At 36.6% G+C, this 27,265-nt stretch overlaps 1 protein-coding gene across 1 annotated transcript in view; it reads left to right on the top strand.

Moving 5' to 3' along the window:
- The window catches only part of KLHL1 (kelch like family member 1), a 239,838-nt gene that overhangs the window by 181,482 nt on the left and 31,091 nt on the right, over positions 1-27,265 (top strand). The window contains exon 8 of the mRNA XM_059681208.1: positions 24,848-25,010. Coding sequence (XP_059537191.1) covers positions 24,848-25,010 — 163 coding nt within the window. The remainder of the gene's footprint in view (positions 1-24,847; positions 25,011-27,265) is intronic.

Here is a 27,265-nt window from a genome sequence, read left to right as displayed (position 1 = left end):
TTTCAAAGATGTTGGATTATCACATGAATATATTTTAAAATATAACAAATATCATTTTTCATATTTAATCTGTAGCACAAAGCATGTCTGAGAATATATTATGACCTCTGTAATCCCACTCTATGATAATATTTTAATTAGAATTTTAATACAATTGTGAAATGTTTGTTGTCCAGGTATATTTGAATTTGGCCCAAATTTCAAATAACGAAGGTATAAATTCACTTGCTTTCCTTGAATAGAGAAGAAATGAGATTGGATTTTTAAAGGGTAATCTATTCACTCAGGTGAATCACCCACAAAGAGCTATTAACAGAGAAGAAATGATATTAAATCAACTACAGAAAGCTTACCACTTCAGTTGCTGTTATTCTGGTTTGGACTGCTAATTTACTGTTTGCTTTTGTTTTCTTATATTTATCTGGGGAGATTATTTTATTTTACATTTTAATTTTTTTCATATATGTCTTCAACCTGAATGACCCTGCAAATCATTCATATCTCAATTTAAAATGCACGTTAAAGCTACATTAATATAAAATACCTACAGTTCTAACAATTTCCCATCTCAGTGTGCAGGTGGTAATGGAATGCCAAAGTGAACAAAACAAAAACATTATGTAGACTAATAGCTATTTAAACCTAGAGAGCATCTAAGAGTATTTACTCCAGGATCTAATTTTTACAAATGAGAACACTGAGGGTGAGAAAGATTAAGTAACTTGTTGAAGTTTATACAGCTCATTAGTGGCAAAGCTTGGTTTGGAATTCTTCATAGCTTTCATGTTTGTTTTGACTTGCTTTTGCTTTTTGCATTGATTTTCTACCTCACTGTGATTATGTGTTTGTTACTATTTCTAGAATATATTAAGTTCACTCTTCACAGTAAATATGAGGAGCTTAAAAATATGATGAGCTTATATATGATTAACCAGGTTTTGTGGAGCTTAAAAATGGGACCCTCCTTAGGGCCCCAGAAGGAGCCTGGTGAGGGGCCTTGAACCTTAAGCTTCGTAGGAAATCAGCCTCATAGGAAATCTCTTCTCAATGAGCAGGGTTATCAGTGTTAACTCTAAAACCATATTTTGCTTTAGTCAATAAATTATGTAATTTGATATGTTTTTATTTTTATAAGGGTTACTAATGATAATGTTATGTTACATATAAATTCATACTGCATTCAAAAGTATATATAGTTTTATGAATCTCAGATGGATTGGAGAGAGTGGAGAGATTAAACAAATAATTTATATGCATCTATGCATAACCCATGGACACAGAGGATAGACAGGTGAAGGCCTAAAGGGGGCGGGGGCGGCGTGGAGGGAGTTGATGGGGAAAAAAGCAGACAACTGTCATACTTTCAACAATAAAGATAAAATTTTAAAATAGATTATATACAGTTTTAAATTTTCTAAAAATTATTTTCTTTTTCATGTAGTGTAGAAAAGCCATAAGCACGGTGGCCTATACCTTCATGCTATAAATGTACTATTGCTTAAAATATTTTAAATAACTACATAAATAGCCAACTGAAAATCTGTGGATGAGCATGCTTATGATTTTTGCCAGGGTGACTGATTTGATTAAATAGTTCTAATTCTTTAGAACTGTTGTTCATATAAATCTAGAGATTTATAACTTAAGTACAGCTACCCTGAGATTAACTATAAATACTTTTGTCATGGCCAATGTTATGACACCAGTAAAATGCTCTTATTTGCTATTTTATTGATGTGATATTATGAATTTTTGTACTGTAATCCTTTAGCCATTCAAAAAATAGATATTAACTAAATTACCCCCCAAAATATACTTTCATTAAAGTGAAAGAAAAGACCACATATATATGTCTACATATATTTATTATGTTTTAATTTTTAGGTGAATGAAATCAACCCTCTTCATGTATTTAATAAAATCACCTTCGCTAGAATGTAAGCCCAAGAGGAAATAATCTTTTGTTTGTTCTGGTCTGACAAGCACCCAACACATATAGGAAACCAAATATTTTTAATGAATTAATATTTTTAAATAAAAGAGTGTGCCCTATAAACTTGAAGGTATTGCTATAGTTACCAACTATTTATATGAATATTATAAGAATGTTTAATTTTATAAGACAAGTAATATAAATCTTTTATTTAAATGTTTAGTCTTTTGAATCACTACTACCTATTCTTATGGCATTTGACTGACATTGTAGGTTCAGTGTGCCTCTGTCCTCATTTACGTAACAGCAAACACTCCAAGATACTAAGTACTTAAGCTTGAGTGCATTAGCTATGCCATATATAGGAAGTTAGTTCTGCCCTTAGTCACGACTTCTCTATGAGTTTGATTAGATGAATTCATCATTCAGGACTCCCAGGAAAAGCTTTAAACAAAAATGTATGTGATTTTTTTCCTTTGCCCTGAGAAAGGGATTAGATTGTCAGATTTGATATAGAAAAAAGTTTGTTCCAAAAACATTTCACCTTTTCACAAGACATAAAGCTTCTACTCACGAAACAATAAAGATGAAAAATGATGTCCTAGCAACATTTTATTTCCTGATGGTTTCAGTTAAAATATAGTTTTAAATGTAGATGTTCAAATAGAATTTGTAAGTAGCTTTAATGGTAAGCTGACTTATACAATAAAAGATAAATCACAGACCTTCAGTTAAATTTTTTCTAAAAAGTTAATATATTAAAAAAAGCATAGCATCAATGTGTTCCACTTGAATAGAATGACATAGCTACTTATACCATTTTTTTTTATCAGTTACATGTTGAATACATTTTAAACTTTGGAATAAGAAAAGAAAAGAATGCAAAAATAAACTCATATTATATTTTATGTTTGGTAAAAGAAAAAGAGTAAAGCAAAAATCATTTTCATTATCTTACCAAACAATACTATTTTACATTCTTAAAGGATGGTAAAAATTCAGAATAATTAATATTATTTTAATGTGATATACAAAACCCCAATATATTAAAATTTAAGAACTTAAAACAGACCACATATTTATATACACTATATATATATATATATGGATATATATATATCCATATATATATATATATAAATATATATATATATATATATATATATATATATATATCCATATATATATTTGCACATCTATACTAATAATAGATGAATATGCAAATTGTCTGGGACTCCATCACAGTAACGACCGAACAGCAGGCTGCAGGCCGTGTGGGGTGACAAGGCTGGCAGGGAAGGCAGTTGAGGGCGACCAGACCAGCAGTGAGGCAGTTGGAGGCTACCAGGCTGGCAGAGGGGGCAGTGAGGGGCAACGAGGCCAGCAGTGGGGGAGCATTTAGGGATGACCAGGCCAGCAGGGAGGGCAGTTGGGGGTGACCAGGCCTGCAGGGGGGCCAGTGGGGGTGACCAGGCTGGCAGAGGGGGCAGTTAGGGGCGATCAGGCAGGCAGGCAGGTGAGCAGTTAGGAGCCTGTGGTCCCGGATTGTGAGAGGGATGCCTGGCAGTCAGACATCCCCCAAGGGGTCCTGGATTAGAGAGGGTGCAGGCTGGACTAAGGGGACCCCCTCCCCCAGGCACAAATTTTGTGCACCAGGCCTCTAGTACTATTATATATTTGTACTTTCATGTCAAAATCTAATTAAAGCCTTTTTGACTTATACATTTTAATACATCTTTCAACCATATATGTATATATTTATGATTTTGTATATTGTTATAAAGAACAGTAAATTACAATGTTATCCTTAGTCTGAAAGGCCTAAATTTCAGGTCTTTGTGTTAACATGAGTATTGCAGCATAGTTACTATTCTTTTTAGAACACAAATAGTTTTTTTTTCTTTGATGTGATCTCTTTTTAATAAGGTTAAAAGAGTCTTTATACTCGTTATTTTTGCAATTAAACTATTTGTCTCACTTTTAATTTTGTAAAAATAATTAGCTTTTAATACAGGATCTGTTATAACACTGTCAGACCTAGATAATAAACTGAGCCAAACTAAGTTCAACTTGATGGTTTATTATGTTAGATCAAAACTTTCAGTGTAATTCTATGCATTCAGCAAGGACTTTTCTGGATAACAAACAGAAAACTGAACAAACAAGATTCTCATATTGCTTTGGATTTTGTAAGGTAACAAAAAAAGCATGTATTTAATAGATGTTGACTTTAGGACAATTTATTTTGATTCTAGCGCAATTTCTTTTGTGGAATATATAATGCTATACTTATATTCCCCAATGCTATACTTATAAATAAAATGTGTACATTATTATAATAGTTATAACCATCCTATTGAGATTTTCAAAGTTTTTCTATAAGAAAGTTTCTCAGTTTCATGCTATTACATTAATATAACAATAAATGTACTTATAAAAAACTGTGTTACATAATATGTGTGTTATTGACAAAATAATGAGTGTCTCTGAGGAAATACAAATGAATTTTATTTATTTATTTATTTATTTTAAAATATATTTTATTGATTTTTTACAGAGAGGAAGGGAGAGAGATAGAGAGTCAGAAACATCGATGAGAGAGAAACATCGATCAGCTGCCTCCTGCACATCTCCTACTGGGGATATGCCCGCAACCCAAGTACATGCCCTTGACCGGAATCGAACCCGGGACCTTTCAGTCCACAGGCCGACGCTCTATCCACTGAGCCAAACCAGTTTCGGCAGAAATACAAATGAATTATATATATATATATATATATATATATATATATATATATATATATATATATATATATATAATAAAAATGTGTTTTATATAAATATATTGATTTTAGAATATAAATATTTGGGTTTCTTTGGTAGGTATCTGTAGCCAGAATCTACTTCTCTCCCACACAGACTGTGTCAATGCAAATCAAATAAAAATGAGGAAAACTAGATACACTGCTTGATTTGTATGCTGAACAAATTGCAATCCTTTGCTGTTACATACATCAAAAATTGTGTTTTAAAGTAGGCACTAGAATCCCCATATTTGGCTATACTTAAAAAGACCCTTGAATATGCTACTGAACAACCTGTTACAATCTTATAACCTTCTTTTCAAATCACATAATTTGTTGGTGGTGAGGGAAGAGGTGCTTATAAAATATTTCATCTTATTCCACATACTTTAATTTAAAGACCACACATTTCAGTAAGGGATAGAATGTTTATATTAATTGTACAAAATAAATATGATTGACATAGCTGATGATCTTGTAATAGGCCACACCTGTATCTGAGCTTCTGATGAGACTTGTTTAAATAACAACAAACAACTCTTATTTGCAGCAGCTAATTTAAATGTCGACTAATGGGTCTCAATAAAAACTGAAGTAAAAAATATGAAATATATATATTTTAGTTCTTATGCTGACATATTCTAAAAAATTACAGAGAATATAGAAATTGAAACATTTGTATTTTTATGAAAACAATTTTAAATTGTTGCTCTACATTATCTTATGTTAAATGTATAGATTCTCATGCCATCCTATATAATAAAGAGCTACTATGCAAATTGACCTTCACACCCTCACAAGATGGCTGCCTATGACCAGGCTGGCACAGGGGTTAGTGGGGGATGACCAAACTACTGAACAAACAGGCTTCGTGAGGTGACCAGGCCAGCACAGAGGGGCAGTTGGGGGCAACCATGCTGGCAGGGGGTTAGTAAGTGGTGATCAGGCTGGTGGGGGGGACAATGAGGGGCGTCCAGGCTGGCAGGCTGCGGGGGCAGTTAGGGGTGATCAGGCCAGCAGGGCGGGGACAGTTAGAAGTGACCAGGATGGCAGAGAGGGGGCAGTTGAGGGCGACCTGGCCAGCAGCGGGGGGCAGTTAGGGGTGACAAGGCCAGCAGGAGGGGAAGTTGGGGGCGACCAGGCTGGCAGGGGGGGCAGTAAGGGGTGACCAGGACAGCAGGGAGGGGTCAGTTGGGGGCCACCTGGCCAGCAGCAGGGGGCAGTTAGGGGTGATCAGGCTGGCACGCAGAGGTAGTGAGGGGAAATCAGGCCAGCAGGGGGGGCAATTAGTGGCAACCAGGCAGGCAGGCAGGTGAGCAATTAATAGCCAGTGGTCCAAGATTGTGAGAAGGATGTCCGACTGCTGGTTTTGGCCCCATCCCCAGCCCAAGGGGTTCCGGATTGGAGAGGGTGCAGGCTGGGCTGAGGGGACCCCCCGTGCAGGAATTTTGTGCACCAGGCCTCTAGTTTGTTAATAAAAAGGCAAATGCTTTAATCTATAATGTTTATTTCCACTTTAGAGTTTTTATATTTTATTTAAACAAACCTGTTAATCTTTTCTAAAACACAGTCTATCCTTTTGTCTTATATTATCATAAAATATATACATATATACTGAGTGGCCAGATTATTATGACCACCCCAATCAGTACAATTAAGTGAATTAGTTATGCAAATAATAATAATAATAATAATAATAATAATAATAATAATACCTTGAGAGTATTTGCTTAGGAAGTTTTCAATATTCAGTATTTTTGGAAGTGTTAATGAAGTAATGATGGGGTGGTCATAATAATCTGGCCACTCAGTGTGTGTATACATACATATAGAGTACAATCAAATAATTATTACTATTGATTTTTTTCCTGTTTTAATGATGACAAATATGAATGGTTGCACATTTCATAAATCAATATACACAAAAAGATATTGATTATTCAACATCCTCAAGCAGTAACTGATGCTGAATTTTAATAATTGCCAAATTTTGGAAATACATGTAAAATATCACTATTATATGTAAAATTTATAACTAAGGGGAATAAGGAGAGAATTCTAAGAAAATGATGCAAACAGCAATTGGATTCATGTGAATCCAGATCATTTTTTGTTTCTTCTTGGACTGCATTTTGAACTTGACCTTATTTTTGATTCTTAGTATATGAAATCACAAAAAACAAAGAGTTGTATTTTTTTTAAAAAAGCCAAGTGCTAAAAACTATCCCACATACCTTAAGAACATTTTCTTTTTTTATGCTTATTGTTGACACTATTGCAGGTGTCTCCATTTCCTCTCCCTTTGCCCTTCTATATGTCCCCCCCAACCCAACCCCCACCTTCTCTCTGGCCATCACCACTCTGTTTCTGTGTCTATGGTTATGCATATATATTCTTTGTCTAATCCCTTCATCCTCTTTCATTAAGTTCCTCTTCCAACCTCCCCTCTGACAGCTGTCTATTCCATGTATCTGTGACTCTGTTTTTATTATCAGTTTATTTTGTTCATTAGATTCCACATATAAGTGAGATCATATGGTATTTGCCTTTGTCTGACTGGTTTATTTAATTTAGAATAATAATCTCAATAATCTCTAGGTCCATCCATGCTGTCACAAAAGGTAAGATTTCCTTCTTTTTATGGCTGCATGGTGTTCCATGGTATAAATGTACCACAGCTTTTTTATCCATTCATCTACTGGTGGACACTTAGGCTGTTTTCAGATCTTGGCTAGTGTAAACTTTGCTGCTATGAACAGAAGGGCATATATATTCTTTCAAAGTGGTGTTTTGGGATTCTTTTTTTTTTAATTTCAGGTTTTTTTAAAAATATATTTTATTGATTTCTTACAGAGAGGAAGGGAGAGGGATAGACAGTTAGAAACATCAATGAGAGAGAAACATCGATCAGCTGCATCCTGCACACCCCCAACTGGGGATGTGCCCGCAACCAAGGTACATGCCCTTGACCAGAATTGAACCTGGGGCCTTTCAGTCTACAGGCCGACGCTCTATCCACTGAGCAAACCTGTTAGGGCTGTTTGGGATTCTTAAGGTACATTCCTAGAGTTAGAATTGCTGGGTCAAAACGCAGTTACATTTTTAATTTTTTGAGGGGATTCCATACTGTTTTCCACAGTGGCTGCACCTAATTCTCAGAACAGCCCCTTTAGGTAAATGCCATTATTACCACTCTTTTCCAGATAAGAAAACTGAAGCTTCAAGTGTTAAAGCATATGACTTGCTATTATAAGGATACCAAAAACTTTTTGCTTCCAATTTCATGCTCTAATCAGTACTTTTTATTAATATGCTGATTCAGTTCTAAGTTAGAAAACACCTTCATATCAGTCAATAACACGCAGGCTATGGGCAAATCCCTAAGACTTATTTACTTATTTATTTATCTTTATTGTTGAAAGTATTATAGATGTCCCCTTATTCCCCCATTGACCCCCTCCACTCTGCATCTGCCCCCCTCCTTTGGCCTTCACCACATTATTTTTTTTTATTATTATTATTATTATTTTTTTATTGCTTAAAGTATTACAAAGGGTATTACATATGTGTCCATTTTATCCCCCCGCCCTAGACAGTCCCCTAGCCTCCCCTATCACCCAGTGTCTTATGTCCATTGGTTATGCTTATATGCATGCATACAAGTCCTTTAGTTGATCTCTTACTGCCCTACCTCCTGCCCCCCAACCCTCCCCGGCCTTCCTGCTGCAGTTTGACAATCTGTTTGAGGCAGCTCTGCCTCTGTATCTATTATTGTTCAAAAGTTTATAATGGTCTCTATTGTCCATGAATGAGTGAGATCATGTGGTATTTTTCCTTTATTGACTGGCTTATTTCACTTAGCATAATGCTCTCCAGTTCCATCCATGCTGTTGCAAATGGTAAGAGTTCCTTCCTTTTTAGAGCAGCATAGTATTCCATCGTGTAGATGTACCAAAGTTTTCTAATCCATTCATCTACTGATGGGCACTTAGGCTGTTTCCAGATCTTAGCTATGGTGAATTGTGCTGCTATGAACATAGGGGTGCATATATCCTTTCTGATTGGTGTTTCTGGTTTCTTGGGATATATTCCTAGAAGTGGGATCACAGGGTCAAATGGGAGTTCCATTTTCAGTTTTTTGAGGAAACTCCATACTGTCTTCCATAGTGGCTGCACCAGTCTGCATTCCCACCAGCAGTGCACAAGTGTTCCTTTTTCTCCACATCCTCTCCAGCACTTGTCGTTTGTTGATTTGTTGATGATAGCCAGTCTGACAGGTATGAGATGGTACCTCATTGTTGTTTTGATTTGCATCTCTCGGATGATTAGTGACTTTGAGCATGTTTTCATATGTCTCTTGGCTTTCTGAATGTCCTCTTTTGAAAGGTGTCTATTTAGGTCCTTTGCCCATTTTTTGATTGGATTGTTTATCTTCCTTTTGTTAAGTTGTATGAGTTCCCTATAAATTTTGGAGATTAGGCCCTTATCAGATATGACATTGGCAAATATGTTTTCCCACACAGTGGGTTTTCTCGTTGTTTTGTTGATGGTTTCTTTTGCTGTGCAGAAGCTTTTTATTTTGATGTAGTCCCATTTGTTCATTTTTTCTTTAGTTTCAAGTGCCCTAGGAGCTGTATCAGTGAAGAAATTGCTTCGGCATATGTCTGAGATTTTGTTGCCTTTGGATTCTTCTAGAATTTTTATGGTTTCCTGTCGTACATTTAAGTCCTTTATCCATTTTGAGTTTATTTTTGTGTATGGTGTAAGTTGGTGGTCTAGTTTCATTTTCTTGCATATATCTGTCCAATTTTCCCAACACCATTTGTTGAAGAGACTATCTTGGCTCCATTGTATGTTCTTGCCTCCTTTGTCAAATATTAATTGAGCATATTGGTTCGGGCCGATTTCTGGGCTCTCTATTCTATTCCATTGATCTATATGCCTATTCTTGTGCCAGTACCAGGCAGTTTTGAGAACAGTGGCTTTGTAATACAACTTGATATCTGTTATTGAGATCCCACCTACTTTGTTCTTTTTCAGGATTGCTGCAGCTATTCGGGGTCTTTTTTTATTCCAGATGAATTTTTGGAAAGTTCGTTCTAGATCTCTGAAGTATGCTGTTGGTATTTTAATGGGAAGTGCGTTGAATTTATAGATTGCTTTGGGTAGTATGGACATTTTAATGATGTTGATTCTACCAATCCATGAACACGGTATGTTCTTCCATCTGTTTATGTCTTCCTCTATCTCTTTTTTCAACGTCCTGTAGTTTTCTGAGTAGAGGTCTTTTACCTCTTTAGTTAAGTTTATTCCTAGGTAGCTTAATTTTTTTGGTACAATGGTAAATGGGATTGTTTTTATAATCTCTCTTTCTGAAAGTTCATTATTGGTGTATAGAAATGCCTCAGATTTCTTGGGGTTAATTTTGTATCCTGCTACATTAAGTCTAGTAGCTTTTCGATGGAGTCTCTAGGGTTTTGTATGTATAATATCATGTCGTCTGCAAATAAGGACAGTTTTACTTCCTCTTTTCCAATTTGGATGCCTTTTATTTCTTCTTCTTGCCTAATTGCAATGGCTAACACTTCCAGTACTATGTTGAACAGGAGTAGTGAGAGGGGGCATCCCTGTCTTGTTCCTGTTCTTAGGGGAAATGGTGTTAGTTTTTGTCCATTGAGTATGATGTTGGCTGTGGGCCTGTCATATATGGCTTTTATTATGTTGAGTTATGATCCTTCTACTCCCACCTTGCTGAGAGTTTTTATCAAAAATGGGTGTTGAATTTTGTCAAATGCTTTTTCTGCATCAATTGATAAGACCATGTGGTTTTTTTCTTTCAATTTGTTTATGTGATGTATCACGTTTATTGATTTGCAGATATTGTACCATCCTTGCATCCCTTTGATGAATCCTACTTGGTCATGGTGTATGATTTTTCTGATGTACTGCTGGATCCGATTTGCTAAGATTTTGTTGAGGATTTTGGCATCTATGTTCATGAGGGATATTGGCCTGTAATTCTCTTTCATTGTGTTGTCTTTACCTGGTTTTGGTATTAGGGTGATGCTGGCTTCATAGAATGAGCTTGGAAGTGTTCCTTCCTCTTGAATTTTTTGTAGTAGTCTGAGGAGGATAGATTTTAGTTCTTCCTTGAATGTTTGGTAAAACTCCCCTGTGAAGCCGTCTGGTCCTGGGCTTTTGTTTGATGGAAGCTTTTTGTTGACTGCTTCAATTTCTTCCATGGTTATTGGCCTGTTGAGATATTTAGATTCTTCCTGATTGAGTTTTGGAATGTTGTATTTTTCTAGGAATTTGTCCATTTCCTCCAGGTTGTCTAGTTTGTTGGAGTAGAGCTGTGGGGTCTGTTGTTATTTCGCCTCTATCGTTTCTGATTTTGTTTATTTGGGTCTCCTCTCTCTGCTTCTTGGTGAGTCTGGCTAGAGGTTTGTCAATCTTGTTTATCCTTTCAAAGAACCAGCTCTTGGTTTCATTGATTTTCTGTATTGTTTTTTTGGTCTCTATGTCATTTATTTCTGCTCTAAGCTTTATTATCTCCTTCCTTCTGCTCACTCTGGGGTTTTCTTGTTGCTCTCTTTCTAATTCTTTGAGTTGTAGAGTTAGATGATTTACTACCATTTTTTCTTATTTTTTGAGATAGGCCTGTAGCGCTATAAACTTCCCTCTCAGGACTGCTTTCATTGCATCCCATAGGTTTTGGATTGTTGTGTTTTCATTGTCATTAGTTTCCAGGATGTTTTTAATTTCTTCTTTGATCTCATTGGTAACCCAATCAATATTTAATAGCATGCTCTTCAGCTTCCAGGTGTTTGAGTATTTTGGGTTGTTTTTATTGTAGTTTATTTCTAATATTATGCCATCGTGGTCTGCGAAGACGCTTTTTATGATTTCAATCTTCTTGAATTTGGGGATACTTTGCTTGTGACCCAATATATGGTCTATTTTTGAATATGTCTTATGAGCATTTGAGTAGAATGTATATTCCCTGGCTTTGGGGTGAAGTGTTCTGAAGATGTCTATTAAGTCCATCTGATCTAGTGAGTCATTTAGGATTGCTGTATCTTTGCTGATTGTTTGTTTAGGGGGCTTATCCAGTGCTGTTAGTGGTGTATTAAAGTCTCCTACTATGATTGTATTGTTGTCGATCTCTCCTTGGATATCTTCCAGGAGTTTTTTTATGAATTTGGGTGCTCCTGCATTGGGTGCATATATGTTTACCAGGGTTATATCCTCTTGTTGTATCGAACCCTTTAGTATTATGAAGTGGCCTTCCTTATCTCTTGTTAAGGCCTTCACTTTGAGGTCTATTTTGTCCGATATAAGTATTGCTACCCCAGCTTTCTTTTCCTTTCCATTTGCCTGAAAGATATTTTTCCATCCTTTCACTTTCAGTCTGTGTGAGTCCCTTCTAATGAGGTGGATTTCTTGTAGACAGCAGATGTATGGGTCATGTTTTTTTATCCATTCAGCCACTCGATGTCTTTTGTTTGGAGCATTTAGTCCATTTACGTTTAAAGTTATTATTGAAAGGTACTTGTTTGTAGCCATTTCTTTTTTTTGTGTGTGTGGCTGTTTTCTTTCTGAGCTTTTTATTTCTTCTTTTTATACCAGTCCCTTTAGCATTCCTTGCATTGCTGGCTTGGTGGTGATAAACTCCCTTAGCCTTTTTTTGTCTGCTTCACCACATTATTGTCTGTGTGCAGGAGTAATGCATATAAGTTATTTGGTTAATCTACTCCCACCCCCCTTCCCTCTGAGACTTTTGAATGGAATGATGTGTGTCTAGCTAGAATTAAAAAGGAAAAAAAGGCCGAAACCGGTTTGGCTCAGTGGATAGAGCGTCGGCCTGCGGACTCAAGGGTCCCAGGTTCGATTCCGGTCAAGGCATGTACCTGGGTTGCAGGCACATCCCCCGTAGGAGGTTTGCAGGAGGCAGCTGATCGATGTTTCTCTCTCTCATCGATGTTTCTAGCTCTCTATCTCTCTCCCTTCCTCTCTGTAAAAAATCAATAAAATATATTTTAAAAAAAGAAAAAAAAGAGGGGCCAACAGGTAACAACATCTCAGGAACTAGTGAGCAGTTATTTTCAACTGCTACAGTTGCTTATTTTGCTTATCCTAATTTTCATTTGTTTCCATGTAATTGAATACAGCTGCATAGGTATAACAGAATTGGCATCTATATATATAAAAGCCAAAGTGACCATTACGACCAAATGACTGGAACGACCAGAACGACCAGTCGACCAGTCGCTATGATGCACACTGACCACCAGGGGACAGACATTCAATGCAGGAGCTGCCCCCTGGTGGTCAATGCACTCCCACAGCCAACCTCCCATGGCCAGCCAACCTCCCCTGGTCCCTCCGCCCAACCCTCCCCCTCTCCCCCCATCAGGCAAGCCCTGTCAAGCAGGCCCCATCCGTCAGTCAGCAGGCCCCATCCAGTGGCCGGTGGCCCCCAGGTCCCGGCTGGCAGGCCCCCAGACCCCAGCCAGCAGCTGGCAGGCCCTGGCCGGGCCGGCCCCTATCGGGACTGGGTCAGATGGCCCAATAGGCCTTGATTGCCGGCCAGGAGTAGGGACCCCACCCTTTCATAAATTTCGTGCATTGGGCCTCTAGTAAATAAATAAAAGTGCTTTTCTCTGCTTCCTCAAAAATAACATTTTCTAGTATCAGCTAAGAACTGTATAAATCCATGACATTAAAAACATGTTCTGAGATCCTAGTCTTACTGCAATTATTTTATCTAATTTATACTATTCATTTATAAGTTTTGCAATACTAAAAAAATACAAATCTGAAAAATATCTTAGTGAAATTTACTGTTTTGATATCATATATTCACTTTTTTATTCAAGTCTCCTTATTGAGATCATTTTGGCAAGGAGTAAAAAAACATTACAACATCATTTTGATTAAACAGAGTGCACCCAAAATTATTTTATACTATATTATCCCTCAATCTTAGCACTTAGGAAACCTTAACACCTAAAACTATGCACACCAATCCCTTTATTGTAAGCCCCTCTTGGCAAATAAACGATATCTAGTTCTCATTTTTGACATTCCCAACTGCTTTTGACTAAAAACAGCTCATATAAATCTGTGCCAGCAAAGGTCAATTGCTGCCAGAACGCAAGCAAGCATGAAATGACAGATAAGGGCCATTATTGAAAGAGTCTATAGATGGGGTCTCTAACCTTGTCCTTACATCTAAAAATTTATGAAATATTTATTAACTTTTCTGCATCTCCCTAAAAGATTTAGGATGGGAAGTGAAAGTTAAGTGGTCTATTAAAAGTAAAATGAGGGAGTTGATTCTCATTGCTTAAGGTAAGTTTGAAGACAATGGATAAAAAACTGTCAATATACCTTGATCTCTCCCCTTTATTTATTTCTCCCTAAAATTAGACGTTAACTTTCTGAAACACAAATCTGTCTATTTACCCGTCTATGAAGAAGAAACTCCTTAAAGTAATATTCACAGCTCATTAACATTTACTGTTTGCCTCATGCCATTTTAAAGTCTGCTACTTCCCTCTGTTACTATACCCCGAGATTTATCACACTAGATATCTGACCAAGCTATATACACAAAGCTGCTTTACAGCCTGCTTTGCTCAAGTTGTTGTCTCTTCCCAGATTGAGCTTTCCTCTGTTTCCTACCTAGAATTCTTACTCAACCCATAATAGTGAGTCTAATGTCATTCCCCAGACAAGGTCTTCCTTTATCACCCATGGTAATGCTGGTTATCCTCTCCTCTGCATTCATGATACGTAGTGGGTGTGGCTTAGCACCCATTATTGTAGATCATAATCATTTAGTTAAACATGTTTCATACTTAGTCTCTTAGCTTCTAGAAGAGACTATGTCATGCTCATTTTTTTCAAAATATTTTTTATTGATTTTTACAGAGAAACGAAGGGAGAGGGAGAGAAAGAGAAACATTGATGTGAGAGCAAAACATGGATTGGCTGCCTCTTGCATGCCCCCTGCTGGGGATTGAGCCCACAATTCAGGCATGTGCCCTGACCAGGAATCAAACCCAAAACTGTTCAGTGAACAAGACAATACCCATCCAACTGAGCCACACCAGCCAGGGCTGTCATACCCATTTTATTTAACTGCTCACAAATGCCTAAAACATTGTTAGCTCACATTAAAATTCTCATTAAGCCCTAACTGGTTTGGCTCAGTGGATAGAGCATTGCCCTGTGGACTGGAAGGTCCCAGGTTCAATTCTGATCAAGGGCATGTACCTTGGTTGGGGGCACATCCCCAATAGGAGGTGTGCAGGAGGCAGCTGATCAATGTTTCTGTCCCATCGATGTGTCTGACTCTCTATCCCTCTCTCTTCCTCTCTGTAAAAAGTCAATAAAATATTTAAAAAAAAAACCTCTCATTAAATCAGTATAACATACTATCATCAATTACAAATATATATAACCCTAGCTGGTTTGGCTCAGTGAATAGAACATCAGCCTATGGACTGAAGGTTCCTGGGTTTGATTCTGGTTGAGGGCACATGCTTGTGTTGCAGGCTTGATCCCCAGTAGGGGGCGTGCAGGAGGCAGCCAATCGGTGATTCTCTCTCATCATTGATATTTCTATCTCTCTCCCTCCCTCTCTCTTCCTCACTGAAATCAATAAAAATATATTTTTAAAAAAAGCCTAAACAACTGTCTGAACGTTTGACTGGTAGCTATGACATGCAATGACCACCAGGGGGCAGACACTTAATACACAGGCATGGAAATATGGAACAGACTGATGAATCTCAGAGGGAAGAGAGGAGGGGTGAGGACGGGAGGATATTAACCAAAGATCTTATATGCATACTAGAGGCCCGGTGCACAGATTCATGCACCGGTGGGTTCCCTCAGCCTGGCCTGCGGGGATGGTCTGAAACTGGCTTTCTGACATCCCCTGAGGGGTTCTAGATTGCGAGAGGGCACAGACCAGGCCGAGGAACCCCACTGGTGCACGTGCACTGGGCCTCTAATATATCAATAAAACCTTTAAAAACATTTTAGTTTCTTGTTAAGAACCATACTTGTTCAATTTCTGTAAGTAGCTGACATTCAAATACATATATATTTAGTCAAGAAATCTCAGTTCAAGGAAGAAATAGTTAATAATTAACAGAAGCATAAACAAGACCTTAACTAATGAAGTTATTAATACTTAGTGGGTGGGTTTTAATCATACCACCTCAAGGTCAATGTGTAACAGAAATAAACTGTATACAAATGTGGGGACAATTAATCCCTCAGCGAGTCAGATAGAAAGTATTTTTTTAATAGCTAGAAATTACTTGATATGTTAGACTTGACTTTATACTTGTTACAATATCTTCTTTAAACCTTTGGACACCTGTTTTAGTCAAGACAACAATGAAATTATTTTTTATCTGCTGTTTAGATATATTTTTTTAATGACAATTATGTAATTTTTTACTGTTAACAACTTTAATGAAAATGACCCTGGAAAAATCCTATGATTTACTATACTAGTAAATCAAACTATGTTGGCTTAGAAAATTTACACTGTAATTTCTTTTTGGTTTACCAAACAGAAATTGTTCCTTTAATCTGAAAAAAAAACTCAGATCATTTTATATGAAATAATGGGAAAAATGTTTTTTTTAAGTTCTTAAAATATAGTTGTTTCATTTTACTATTCGCAGAAAGAAATATTTTTAAATAAAACATCTAAGTTTTAATTTATAGTTTTTACTTTGTAATTTGAAAATTTATTCTGTAAGCATTTATTAAATGACTAGAGGCCCAGTGCCCAAAATTCATGCATGGGAAGGGGTTGTTCCTCAGCCCAGCCTGCACCCTCTTTAATCTGGGAACCTGCAGGGGATGTCCAACTGCTGGTTTAAGCCCCTGTGAGATTGGGCCTAAACCAGCTGTTGGACATCCCTCTCTCAATCCAGGACCACTCCTAACTGCTTGCCTGCCTGCCAGCCTGATCCCCCTAACTGCCCTCGCCTGCCAGCCTGATCCCCCTAACTGCTCTCCTCTGCCAGCCTGATCCCCCTAATTGCTCTCTCCTGCCGACCTAATTGCCCAACTGCTCTCCCCTGCCAGCCTGATCACCCCTAGCTGCCTCTGCTTTGGCCCCGCCACCATGGCTTTGTCCAGAAGGACGTCCGGTCTAATTTGCATATTACCCTTTTATTAGTATAGATTGCCATTAGTTCAGCATTGTGCTCTATATTAAAAATTAAATATAATCAACAATCAGTATAATTTTTTCATAGAGAAAAAATTTTAAAGCATTATCTCTTAATTTACTTTCAAATTACTGCCCAACCCTTTCCACATCTTTATAGGGATTCTTTACTATCATATACTGCATTTCAAATGACTGAAAAAGATCAATTTGTTACTCTAGGCTTTAGTTTGCCAAATTAATACATTCTTTTACTCTTCCTAAAATCTTCCATGGTTCATCTACTCATGCCATTGGTGAACAAACATTTATTGAATGTTCATTAGGTCTAAATCACAGTTCTAAGTGCTTTTTAAGATGCAACAATTACTCAGAGAAAAAAATCTTATTTTCACAGAAGCTGCAGTTTCTTAGACACAAACCCTAAATTATTTTAATGCAATCCAGAAAATAATTAAAAACTGCCAAAAAACAGTGGGGTTTTTTTGTTTGTTTGTTTGTTTGTTTGTTTTTTGCAGATTGGTAAGGAAAATAAAATTTTATCTCTGGAAACTTGAATAAAGATTTAAATGATGAGCAGAATTTTTATGCTACAGAGATCTTTTGCAGTATAGGATACAATCTAAGAAATGCCATGAAAGGTAGCCTACATGAAACTTAGATTAAACACCGAGTATTACATCAGACTGATTTGAATAATTTATAAATATTCTACTGGTAGATATAACTTTAAAAGTTTGAGGCCAGATATTGAATAACATATCTTATAATAAAGTTTACTCTTTAAAATTTTCTCTACAGAGAAAAATCTTTAAAGTTTTTGAGCACGGGTAGTTTTTGCTACTGGGTGATCAATCTCAATTTCATAGAAGCATCAAAAATCAGTTGGAGAAAGAAGATAGGCAGGTAGTAAACTGAGCTAGAAAGCTGCTGAAATATATAAAGTGAAAATTAAATAAGACAAATTATGGATAAATCAAAAAGAAAGACGATGTAGACGTTATTTTGCAAATAAAATCTTCCATTAAAATTATTAGTATGTGATTGATCTATTAATATTTTATACAATTAATTTTAATATGAATTGATGATAGTGATTATGTTACTGTAGATCAATATTTCTTTCAGTACGCAGGCCGACGCTCTATCCACTGAGCCAAACCGGTTTCGGCAATCAATATTTCTTGATTGAGTAGAAGATATATTGTTAAAACAGAGTTTTCATTAGTAAGTGTATAAAATTTGTTAAAAAGGGTAAGTCATGTATAACAAGCATGTTTTTCCTCACTACCCTTTTGATATACTAAACGTTATCTATATATTAAAGCCAAAAATAAATAAATCTGGGTTTTGCAATGTTTAGAATAGTTTTTTTTTCAAATTTAAGCAAATAATTCTAAGGTAAGCCTGAAAGAAAAAGTAATGAATAACATGTTTGTTTTCATTTCCAAAAATACTTCTTAATGATTTAGTCACAAATAAATGTAGCAATAACGAATTTAAACTATATATACCCACACCTATTCTCTTTGAGATTTTAAAGACAATTATTATTACCCAAGGTATTTTCTTGGCATATTTTGTAACCGGGATAACTCACCAGCCTTTAGTGGCTTTAATGTGAAAGTTCTACTCTATTTTATTTTTTCTTGAAAAATCAAAGTGGCCCCCACTGCTATTTCTGCAGCCTGCTGGAGGGCACTTCTATAGGTCTAATCATCCTAGGAAAAAGACTTATTATTATTTCCCATATTTTTTTTCTTCCTGAGTAGACTAACAATATGAAATCTTGCATATAAGAAGAGATCTTAAAAACAGAAACAAAAAACCCTACAGTAAATAAATGAGTACTCGTAAAAGGGTGGATTGGGACATTAGCCTTAGAAGGTTATCTCACACTAACCCAGCACAGCAAATGGGTTCTGAGTGGCACAAAGCCCAAAAACAGAGACAGAGGATTCCCTATGTTCATAAAATGGTGAAGTGCAAACTAAGTCCCCCCAAAATAAGAAAGCAAGCAAAGAACATCAATCAGCAACCAAGTTACATTACAGACAGACAAGAACGCTCATTAGAAACCGAACAACAACGAGACATAAAACAACAATCAACAGACATTCTTATATACAATATTTATAGGCACGCATAACCCACAGACAAGACTTAATGAAACAGTGTTTTTCATGGATCTTTCAGAAGATGTCTTAAAGTGCCTGGGACTTACAGCCAGACCGTGGCCCAGAGGGCTCCCAGGTGGGGTCGCCAGTGAGCACCTACAAACAGCCTGTTGTTCACAGATCTCATCATATTCTGCTCTCCGTAATAACTATTGACTGGCGTTCAGAGTTGTTTTGGCCAAAATCTGCCAGTCCCAAGGCCTCAAATGGCAATTTCCAGACAAGACATTAAGGAGTCCTTTTGCAAATGGACTGTTAGCCCCATTTTCTCTAATGCTTTTCCTTATTTCTTAAAGGTATTAAAGGAGAGTGGCTCATGAATCCTATTACCTTGCTGATCTTGCATAACTGCACACGCCAAAAGCTCTCCTTCTAACATAGATTGGCTGTCACATGATCCAGTAACTGGGGATCTAGTTGATGAGCCTTCCCCCCGGAGGAGAAGAATCGGGAATGGCTTCCTCTGACGACGGGGCCTTAGGTGTTACAGGCTCTACCTCAGAAGGAAGGGGCAGTGGTCAGGCCTCCTGCATTCTGTAGGCTTTTGATCCTCAATATAAAGTGGGCATGGTGCAGCTTGAACAAGAGCCCACATAGTTAAAGCTGACAAGGGCTCTCGTTTTCCCTGGGCCTGATTTCCCTTTAAATTCCTACCTACTTGCTCCCAGAGACCAAGGTCTAATGTTCAAGCATCACGGAACCAAGGATTATAAATTATAACAGTCTGCATCAGGCTCTTTAATTGTTCTTCTGTAACTGAGGAGCCATTTGCTTTTAATAACTTGTCAGACAGCTGCTGTCCGATTGTGAAAACTTAGCTAAGACACAATCCCATCAAAACTGGAAATCCCAAATGGGCTCCAATGACTTACTGTGTAGTAACTCTTCATTTTCTTACTCTTCATTTTTGAGATTTCCGCCGTGTCTCGTGTTCCTTGGTCCTCACATGGGGCACCACTTCCCTGGGCTCACCGGCAGACCCTGAGCAACGGATGAATGGATTACTTTGACACAAAGTTTGCTGTGAAAGAGAGGGCTAAGGGACTGCCTAGCTATAGGAACCAGACAGCCTTGTTCGTCTGCCTCTTCAGGCTTTTATTATAACAGCATTTTGGGATAAAGTTTATCTTTTAGATACAATAAGTAGGGTAAGTAATCTTGGGAGGACACATGTGTCTGCAATGTCCTTTAAGCAAGACACCTAAAGACTAAGCATAAAGATTCTGGTAAACACTCAAGGGTCTGCACATGCACAAACTTGTTTGGAAAGGTCAAGGAATAATTAGGGGTGGATGCCTTTAGCCAACTTCCCTAGTTTGGAATTCTGATAAGCAGAGTGGGCTGCCTTTAGCCAACTTGCCTAGGATGGAATTTCCTCCTTATAAACTTTCCAACCAAGTCTCCTGTACTTTCCCACAAACAGCCAAGGCCACAATAGCTGTTTGGTTTGAATGAATCAAAATCATACCTTTTTTTTTTTTTATCAGATCAGCAAAAATATATTTTTTTGGTGTGCTGCATAACTTTAATAATTAGTTTATATGTGCCATGAGATGTAAAAGGTTGAAAACCACTGCCTTGTACAGTATTATTCTAGACTAAAGATGGCTTGTAACTGAGCACTGGACGGGGAAGTATGGGAGAAATCTGCTGGGATATTTCTGAGAATCCTCCCTGACAAGATAAAGGATATCTATGCATACTTCCTTTTGTCTCCCACTACCCAGTTCCCACTCATATTCTTGAGTGGATATAGTATTATTACTATTTCCCTTCTTCTTCTCCTTCTCCTCCTCCTCCTTCTTCTTCTTCTTCTTCTTCTTCTTCTTCTTCTTCTTCTTCTTCTTCTTCTTCTTCTTCTTCTTCTTCTTTTTCTTCTTTCTTCTTCTCTTTCTTCTTCCTCTCCTCCTCCTCCTCCTTATTATTATTTGCTCTTTTTGTTATACAGAGCACACAAATAAAAAATAAAGTAAAATATATTACAGATATTCTAAAACTTAGTTCAGCTATATCCATCTATACAGAAAGAGGCATATTCCTCATATCTCCCATGTTTTTCTTATAAGGACACTCATCACTGAGTTTAGGGACCATCTGCCTAATTCAAAATGATAGCCTCATCTCAAGAGGCTTAACTTAATCACAATCAGAATAAGGTTACATTCACGTTTATACATTATGTGTATTGCTCTGAAATACATAATACATGTTGGTAACATACAATTTAAAAAAAAAAAACAAAATTAGAGTATTTGGTGGATATTGCTAAGGATTCAGGTATTATCTAAAGAGTCAGAAAGTTGAATGCGCCTAGTTGAGTGGACTAGAACAAAGTCAGCTGGACTCAGAGTAAAACCCAGCACAGCAATGGTTTAACAAGAATAAAGGGAGGATTTGAGCATCTGAGAGCAAGACCACCATTCAGCTGTCAAGCCCTGAGAGCACCGGCAGCTTTGCTGTTGGTCCCCTGTGTTTAACAACAGGCCCAAGAGCACCTCATTGCCTAATGCTGCTTCTACTCTGTCCATTGCATCATCATTACAGACAGCATACCAGTACCTATGCTTTGGTCAATGTGTTGCATCTGCCTTAAAAAAAGACTGATGTTTTATCTTTTTTTTACATTTTTTTTTGAGCAGCTATGTGACCACTTAAAAATTAGTGGATTTATTATGATAGGATAAGAAAAAACAGGGTGAGTGCCAATTATCAGTCACTGCTACATAGATAATATAGAAATCAAAGGTAAGTGTTTAGCCTTTTAAAAATTCGGTAGAAAGGGTTTGATTCTAATTATAAAACAATTCTAGTTTTGATTCAAAAACTCACCTTGCCTGCAATTAGTATATACTAATATGATAGCTAAGCAAGGGATTAGCTAAGAAATAATCTCCAACATTTTTGTATGAGCATGATTATTGATAAACAAGTTTTACAGCAATAGATTTTTTCATAAATTAATTATTTATTCTAACAGGATTTTTATAAATTATAAAAAATATGTTAATTGTTTAAAACTACAATTATTATAAAACATGCAAAGGTACACATTAAATAATAAGACGATATAATTTCTAATATATTATTTGCATATGCAGATTATAGCACTGTGCACCTTCTGAGGAAGAGGTCCTCCACTTTGGAGACCACTGTAACTTCTTAAACTTTAATATGGATACTACCTTAGGATTTTCTTAAAATGAAGATTTTGATTCAGTAGGTCAAGGGTGGGATACTTTGTAGGATTGCATAAAAAATATTACTAGCAACTAAAACCCATATGGAAAGTGCTTACCTTTAACTTTTGCTGTCTTACCTAAAAATGTGGGATACCTTGCTATTTTCATTGAATTATCTTGAAGGAAAATTATACAGAAAAGTTCTAAAAGAGATTTTACTGCAGAATTACCAAGGGAAATAATATCTATAGTATAGTATAAAATATATAAGCAATTATATGAATTTAAGAGAAGAAAATTTTGGTAACTATACACATCAAAAATAAATTTTACAAATTTTTGTCAGAAGAAATCATACAATTATTAAGTTAGAGACACAAAAAATTAAGTTAGAGACACTTTAGAGTCCTGGCTGGTTTTGCTCAGTGGTTAGAATGTCAGCCTGTGGACCAAAGGGTCATGGGTTTGATTCCTTGGTTGTGGATTTGATCCCTGGCTCTCGTTGGGGCCCAAGTGGGAGGCAACCAGTTGATGTTTCTCTCTTTCCTCTCTCTCTATCTCACCCTGCTCCTCCTCCAACCTTTCACTCTCTCTAAAAGATCAATGGAAAAAAATATCTTCTTCAGATCAGGATAAAAAGAAAATGACTTTAGATATTTCTATTGTTTTCATTAGATTATTAAGCTTTAATTCAGGTTTAACATTGTTACATGAATATAGCACAGAAAAATATTTTTTGCATTGTTGGCCTTGCTTTCCTCCATCTGTAAAGATATTTTTAGTAAGCATGAGGAGGAAATTGAAGTATCATTCTGATTTTCTAATTATTCTGGTCCAATTATTCACGTCACTTAATGAGGCCTTTCTGCAAGGAAATCATTGCAGCTGCAAGAAACATGCAAATCACATTGTAAGGCATCCAGAGGTCAGAAATCCTGTGGTAATCTATATGAATATCTTTCTTTATAATCTGTAAGCATAAAGTATGAATATTTTCAAAATAAACTTGAATATTTTTCAAATTTGGTTTATTAAAATATACAATCCTTAGAATATAGTTTGTATTCAACTATTAGAGTTGTTTGGGAAAGGAATATAAGTTTTGAAAATGAAAGAATATGTTACAATTATGCTTTTGTCCTGTTTGAAGATCTTAAGAAAGCAGCTTTTTCTTTTTTTTTTCTTTTTTTAACAAAGCAGCTTTAATCACTAATTCTAAGAGGGATTATACTGACCATTTTATTTTTATAATAATTAAAATTTACTAACTTAATTATCAACCAGAAATAAACTCATACTATGACTTTATATTTAATATATCATCATAAATGCTGGTACATCATAAATAAAGTAGCTACTCTTTAAGAATGTGGAATCTAAAGAACAAAATAAACTGATGAACAAAATAAATCCAGGGACATGGAATAAGGCAGTGGGTGGGGAGAATTAACCAAAGAACTTATGTGCATAACCCATGGACACAGACAATAGTGTGGTGAAGGCCCAGGGGGTGGCAGGGGAAGGCAGGCTAGAAGGGGTCAATGGGGAAACAGGGGACATCTGTAACACTTTCAACAATAAAGACAAATTTAAATAAATAAATAAATAAATGGAAAGAACAAATAGGAGAAACATTAAAATCTAATCTAAAAATAATCAGCTATTACATTAAATATAGATGGATTAAATAACCATGTAAGTCAAAGATCAGTATCCTGGAACAAAAACAAACTTAATGCAGGTTCATTAATAATTAAAAAATTATATCTTTAAGGTGAGAATCATTACTGTATAGAGAAGAAATATTTCATAACTTAAAAAAATAAATTTAGCAAGAAAAAATTGAATTCATAAATATTGGTAGCATACATTGAAATAAAGTAAGAAAGATAAAATATATAGGAATTTTTTAATTAGAAAAAGATTACTGGGAGAAATTAAAGGTAATCTTAATAACATAGAGGTATATACTATGCTCAGTTCAAATTGATGTTACATTACTTAATACAACACTGCTTAAAGTAATAAAGTATTTGAAATGGCAGTATAAAAATATTCTTCAAAGTAGAGACACAAGATGTATCAACTCTGATTTTAGAATTTTCTTTTTCAGATGTAAAGCATCTGGGAGGTCATACGATTTATTTTTGGTTCTAAATGTTTTCAATTTAATGATTAAACTTTAGTAAACAGTTTCTACAGCATTGCAATTGTTTCCTAACATCTACAGCCTACTCTGAATAGCATCATATATTTTACCATCAATTTTTAAAATATGTTTTTATTGATTTTTTAGAGAGAGAGGGAGGGAGAGGAATGGGGGTTTGGAAACATTGCTGAGAGAGAAACATCATCAATCAGCTGCCTCCTGCACATCCCTACTGGGGATCAAGCCCGCAACCCAGCCTGACCAGGAATTGAGCCAGTGACCTTGTGGTTCATGGGTTGATGCTCAACCACTTAGCCACCCCAGCTGGGTTGCTTACTATCAATTTGATTTTTAAAACCTCACTGTGAAATAAATACCTTCAGTTTTCACTTCTATGTTCTAGGTGTGACCGTACTTGAAGGCCCGATTTATGCTGTGGGAGGCCATGATGGCTGGAGCTATCTGAACACAGTGGAGAGATGGGATCCCCAGAGTCAGCAGTGGACTTTTGTTGCAAGTATGTCAATTGCCCGAAGCACAGTTGGTGTAGCAGCACTGAATGGCAAGTGAGTAGATTTTTCCTTTTTATCTGGGGAAAAAAAGTTTTTGAGTGAATATTCTTAAAAATTAACTCTTAGATTGTTCAGTTAAAATCTTTTAAAAATATCTTCATATTTTAATTGTTTTAAAAAATTAGTCTTCATGGACAATTGACAAATCAAGAAAGACTATGCATTTTTTTGGTTGTCTCTTCATATAACATAGAAACCAAAACTTCTTCACATGAATTGCTGGTTAAAGATGTATCAAATACATTTCATGAAAATTACATTCACTAAAGATCTGCAAACTTGATATTCTTTCTGATAACATTACCTGATGAGACTCCAAAAGGCTATAAGAAGTTTGGTGCCCAATATATAATTTTTGCCTAATTATAACAATCTAGTCACTTTTCACAATTTCTACTTCTTTTACTCTATATCAGGAATTCTCAGAATTAATACTCTTTATTTTTTGAGCCAGATATATTTCTGTTGGGGATGAGGCTCTGGCCTGTGCATTGGAGGGTATTTAACGCCATCCTGAGCTTCTATGCACTAGGTGCTAGTTACTCTGACCCCAATGTGACAACCAAAATGTCTGCAGACATTGTCAAATGTCCTTGGGGATGGCAAAATGCACTTCTTCTCATTACCTTGAGAACCCCTGGCTTAAACAAAATTAATAACACATCTTTGCCTGGACAACTGCTCAAACTAACAATCTGGTCTCCCTACTCATTCCCATACAGTCCACTTGCTAAAGCAGCCAGAACAACCCTTTATGAAAGCAAATAATGTCAGTGTTCTTCAAGGGCTCTCTTTGCAATTAGAATAAAATGAATGTCTTTACCTACAAGGAGCCACTAGATCTTGCCTCTGTCTACTCCTGTTTCTCTGTGTATCAGCCAAGCTGCCCTTTTACCTATGCCTCAAATATGGCAACTTCTAAGCCAACTCAGTCCTTTTGTGTTTTCATTCTTTCTTTTTTCTTTTTTTGTCTGAGATGCTGTTTCTAGCAAATCTCAGGTGCCTGGATCCTTTTCATCATTCAGGATTCATCTCAGAATTTGTTCACAGGAAGTTGTTTATTAACCATTATATTTAAAATAGGCAACACTGCATACCTTTCCAAACTACTTACTGTTCTTGAAATTATATATGTTATTGTTTTTGTCTCTTTTTTAAAAATATATTTTATTGATTTTTTACAGAGAGGAAGGGAGAGGGATAGAGAGTTGGAAACATCGATGAGAGAGAAACATTGATCAGCTGCCTCCTGCAAACCTCCTACTGGGGATGTGACTGCCACCAAGGTACATGCCCTTGACCAGAATCAAACCTGGGACCTTTCAGTCCACAGACCGACGCTCTACCCACTGAGCCAAACTGGTTAGGGCTGTTTTTGTCTCTTATCCCTAGCTTTATAAGTTCACTAAATGTTGATATTTTATAAGCATCATTCATTGTTATATTCCTGGGCTTGCTAGCCCTTTACCATATGTACTCAGTAAATGGTGAATGAATTGCCCTGATTTTTTGTTAATCCTCACCCGAGGGTATTTTTTCCTTTGATTTTTAGAGAGAGTAGAAGGGAAGGAGAGAGGGGGAGGACGAGAAAGAGACAGAGACAGAAACAGACAGACAGACAGATACATTGATTGGCTGCCTCCCTCCCTCACGCGCCCTCATATGTCCTGATGGGGCAGGGATGGAACCTGCAACCCAGGTACATGCCCTTGACAGTGAATTAAACACTTAACCCTTTGGTGTGAAGGCTAGCACTCTATCCACTGAGTGACACTGACCATGCCCAATTTAGTTACTCCTAATAACCTTTGAGAATCTAAATGTTTTTTCTAAATATGTGTGAGTGTGTATATTTACAAAGTTACTATTATAATCCTATCTAATACTAGACAAAGATTGAAATTGACTGTACCTTCACTACGCCTCCCATTGGCTAATCAGTGAGATATGCAAATTAACCGCCAACAAAGATGGCGGTTAATTTGCATATATAGGCTCGAAGTGGCGGAGCAAAGACTGAAGGTGGCTCCAGCCACCGGAGCCGCGAGAGGCTAGGATGCGCCTCCGGCTGGAGCGAAAGCCTGGGTCCCGGGTGCTGGAGGAAAACCGGTGACGGCAGCCAAGGGAGGGGAAGGCCTGTTGCATGAATCTTTTCGTGCAACAGGCCTCTAGTATACTGCTTCTGTCACCTCAATTGTAAATAAATATTACCGTAGCTATACCTTTTAATAGCAATCACAAAAATTATT

This window comes from Myotis daubentonii, chromosome 2, assembly GCF_963259705.1.
Source record: "Myotis daubentonii chromosome 2, mMyoDau2.1, whole genome shotgun sequence".
Classification (NCBI taxonomy): domain Eukaryota; kingdom Metazoa; phylum Chordata; class Mammalia; order Chiroptera; family Vespertilionidae; genus Myotis; species Myotis daubentonii.
Note: the sequence above shows the minus strand (reverse complement) of the source record. Positions and strands in the feature narration are given on the sequence as shown.